The 4,314-nt window shown below is 35.7% G+C and overlaps 1 protein-coding gene across 1 annotated transcript in view; it reads right to left on the bottom strand.

Moving 5' to 3' along the window:
• KIF20B (kinesin family member 20B) overlaps positions 1 to 3,755 on the bottom strand; it is a 41,705-nt gene extending 37,950 nt beyond the window's left edge. Inside the window, exons 1-5 of the mRNA XM_009888805.1 lie at positions 3,600 to 3,755; positions 3,103 to 3,189; positions 2,863 to 2,979; positions 2,529 to 2,667; positions 120 to 304 (exon numbers count right to left, since the gene is read on the bottom strand). Of these exons, the coding sequence (XP_009887107.1) occupies positions 120 to 304; positions 2,529 to 2,667; positions 2,863 to 2,979; positions 3,103 to 3,189; positions 3,600 to 3,755 (684 nt within the window). The remainder of the gene's footprint in view (positions 1 to 119; positions 305 to 2,528; positions 2,668 to 2,862; positions 2,980 to 3,102; positions 3,190 to 3,599) is intronic.
• Between the last annotated feature and the right edge of the window lie 559 nt (positions 3,756 to 4,314).

Genomic DNA, 4,314 nt, shown 5'->3' on the forward strand with positions numbered 1-4,314 from the left:
TAGATGGCTGACAGCAAATAGACACATCCATGCTTAAATACAGATAGTCTCTTCTCATTGAACACTGAGCTGTCTAAAGATGTGCGTGCTCATCAATATAGAAAGAAGCACTACTCTACCTCTTTTGTTAAGCGAAGTATTGAATTTTTAATAGCAGTTTCTTCTCTCACTTGGTCTTTAGTCAGCTTTATATAATCTCTACACCGATGGGGTTTGAGATCCATTGCTGTGTATAACTTTCCTTGAATACTTTTAAACAACATATCCATAGTCCTTGGCAGAATACCAACATCATCTTCTGTCCCTGTAAGCAACATACAAAAGAAAGATCCTAATTACTACTGTGAACAACGTATACAGATAAAGGAAGACAGAAAGATAAGCAATTCTAATTTCAAGGCATACATGAGGAATTTGGAAAACACAGCATGAAGCAGTGATTTTTTTTGTATTCTCAAGGTAAGAGAAGTGTCATTAGAGTGTTTTGGAGTATTTGGCTTTCAGTAACTGCTCAGCTCATGCTCTACCCCTTAGACAGTAAGGGACATAACATAAATCAAAAACTACTGGGGTATTCTGCATAAGCTTGGCCTTAAAGAAAAAAGAAAATCACCAAACAAACTACAACCAAAAGACATTTAATAGACATTTGCAGATTTTAAATTGCATTTCATAGGCTGCCTTTGAGCTCTCTCTCTTGGAAGTAACATTGAACTACAACTGATGACTGATCTCTCAGCTGCAGTCCTGTACTAATTCTACAGGCCCTACAAAAAAAGTTCTAGAAGCCTTGGGAAGACTCCTTTTCCTGTCCCAGACCCTTTTCTCAGACTGTACTACTTTTTGCACCTGAAAGGCAAAAACAGGTCAAATAAAAGCCTCAGTTCACACTTTATCTTCCTGAATCCAGATGCAAGTTTAAAAAGGGTTCACTTCACTTCTATTTCTAAACCAGAGAGAAGAAGGGGAGAAAGGGAAGTGGAAGAGAAACTACTGTCCCATCTCAGACTCTGACAGCATGATCTTCCAGCCTCTAATAATTTCTTCTACTCCTGAGACAGGTGGATTTTTACCACTTACAGAACTAGTTGTGTCACCTGTGTCAGAACCTGTGTAAAATCTGGTCAGCACTCAAACACCAAGCTAGTAACCAAATAACACATTAAGTTGAGTACTGATGCATTACATTTGTTTCTCATTTCCTCTCTAATAATTTTTTTGTTTACTGTGATGCCGCTTGTAATTCAACTTAATACGAACAAAGTAACAGTCACTGCTGAACAATAAACAGTCCTGAAAAACTGCTTCATCTTGAAGTTCTTGGCCTGTATCCAGTCAATGGCAAAAGTAATGTCAAAGAGGAAAGGCTATATTGACAACACTGGGGATAACAGAAAGGGAAATCATAGCACTCAGTAGGCAACATTCTGGCCTGCCAATTCTTACCACAAATTGATAGTTTAGTCCTAAAACTATAATACCATGAAAAAGTCTCCAGAGTTTGAAAAGATGCAAATCAAAAATTCTTGAAGAACCATACAATGTACCCCAAACCAATCAAGCATGGGGGACTGTACACTTGAGGAATTTTGGGGTTTGTTTTTTTTCCTATTTTTTATTAAGGCAGGAAAGAGCATCCCATTATTGCCTCAGATTAATGATAACTGAAAGTACTGGCAGTAGTCTTTAGTTATAATCCACCTAACAGAAGATCACTTAGAGGACAATGTCACTTCAATAAAGCTCAATTGTATATGGCATAAACCTTATTGTCCCTCTACTACTTCTGTGTAGAAAATAAGTAGTAGAGCATCTAGAACTACCATGTCATTATGGGAGAATTTGTTTCCATCAACTCATTAATTATTTTTCAAATCATTTTAATAAAAGAATGACATCATCTGACCAGAAAGGATATTGAGCTTTAACAGCACTCAAATAGTGCATCAGGAGACAAGGTCTCCTAGGATATTATTGATAAGCTCAGAAACTTGAGACAAGACAGATATATTTGGAAGTAATCAAACATTTCAAAACATTTATCCTCTGCCTATAATAATTGAAACAGACTCAAATACTGTGCCTTATTTGAAGACAGTGCCTATAAGATGCATATGACATTTGTAATATTAAAAGGTAAGAAAACACTAGTGTGGTGTAGAGTGACTTACACTTTTTCACATCTTGAAATATAGAAGATGTATTTTCCTAACTCCCCCCCTCTCCCTGACATTGTAGGTACTTAGAAGAAAAAAGAAAAATCACAAACAACTAACTGAAATTATTACAGCCTTGCAAAGCAACATCACTATATGTTTATGTGAACTCTGGCAGCAACTCTGTTAGCAGTTTAGGAACAGTTGTTACAGAAGGAGACTTTCAAAGGCTATTTATTAATATTGAAGAGAAGCCAGAATATAAGACCTATACTTTAAAGAAATGGAAAAGTTACAATATTTCTGCTAGAAGTAATCCTCACTTTAAAAAAAAAGGAAGTTCATTCAACAAGAACACATTTCTACTTATACCTTGGAATGTGTAAGTTTTCCCAGCATTTGTAACGCCGTATGTAAAAATAAGACGATTATATCCGTCTAAGAAATCTTGCACTGGTTGCCTCATGGTACCTTCAAAGAATTCTTCTTGAGTTGTTTCAGGTCCAAACACCTGAGCATTACCAAGAAACACCTTTATTTTGTTTAAGCAATCATTATAGACTTTTCAAGAATCTTCTAAATTCTATGTTTATAATCTTAAAGACTATTGACAGCTTAAAAATATCATTTAATAGCAAGCAAACCAGATAAGTTAAAAAACTTTTTCCAGGAATAAATTAAAAACTTTTTAACACAATTCATTTACTTGTGAAAAAGTAAACTTCTGCATCATCTGTCCAGCAGTTTTTTCACTTAGTCGACTCCAAGAGGTTTTGGGGGGCTTCAGTATGATGCTTGCTGAATCTTCAAATGAAACACAGCCCTATTGAAAGGGAACGCAAGCAATGCAGGCATGAAATGAATATAAAGAGCTCAGCTTACAGGGAAAAAAAAAAACCCACACACCATACATTTAAAGTATTTTTAAACTAAATAAATTTCACACCTGCAACTCATTTTCTCTTTCCAACGGTGTAAATGGCCTAACACGCAGGCAAACTTGTATGTGTCCCTTAGGCTCCAAACTGCTCCTCTTAAATTAAAAAGAAAATAAATTAAGGAAATTAGAAATTTGACTAGCTTCTTTGCTTGATAACTAGCAGGTTAAGGCAGTTTTATTTTCATCAGGCTATTTTGAACAGAGTTAATCTTGCAGCACATGTATATATACTACATTCAGGCCAACTAGAGATCAAAAATAAAGCCCACAAAAGACATTCAATGATTAAGCTGCCCTGAACTGGCAATTAGCCTCATTCACAGAAAACTGATGCACTCAGTAAGATATCAACTTAATCTAATCCTATGTAGCTCCTCCAAATAAAAACCATAAAGACACTTTTCATCTTCTCTGCAAAATTCTGATTGTTCTTATCAATGAAAGGACTAAGCTTATTTAAAAAAAGAAATATCCAAACAATGCAAACATTTAAGCTTTCTTACCTGGCTTGTGTCTGAGCTTGAAGAAATCAAAGAAAATTCAGCAGAGAGGTCTGCTCTAATATCTTCCACGCTTACTGGTCCTATTCTTTGAGGCAGCTCAGCACTAGTAATATAGGATAGTCTGGAAAATGTCTCATTATCTGAGATCGGTTCCATCCTGCAAGATAAAATAAAACTATTTTTGCTCTCTGATCACATAATGCAAGTCTTCCGAGGTCCTTTAGAAGACAAAGCAATTTGAGACTAATAGCTGAAATTTCTTTAAGTGGAAAGCTTTCTTCATCTTATTCATAACAGCAAGTTTCTGACAGCCAGGGAGAGGGTGTGCAGAGGGGTTTGCATCACATGAAACAAGACCAGACATTCTTCTTTCAATGAAAAGCAACCATTTACCAGGGAAAAGCCTTACACGTATACCACAATGCTGCTAAAAAGAAAAAGTCTGTCTGACAAGGAAGATAAGTTATTAAAAAAAACAAACCAAAAACATAAACATATTGTTCCACAGCCACTTCTCCATCATCCCATTATAGTGTGCACTTAGAATAAAAGCTCATTGCAAGAGTCACCTAAACTTCACGGTTAATCTCCGCAGAACCTGATAAATAGTCAGTATTATGAAGATAACACAACGTAGCTTAAGACAGAGTTCAGAAACATTCCACAGACTAACAGATCATTTTAGCTGTTAAGGGGACACAAGAAAATTAGAAGA

This window comes from Charadrius vociferus, unplaced genomic scaffold, assembly GCF_000708025.1.
Source record: "Charadrius vociferus isolate BGI_N301 unplaced genomic scaffold, ASM70802v2 scaffold436, whole genome shotgun sequence".
NCBI classification, from domain to species: domain Eukaryota; kingdom Metazoa; phylum Chordata; class Aves; order Charadriiformes; family Charadriidae; genus Charadrius; species Charadrius vociferus.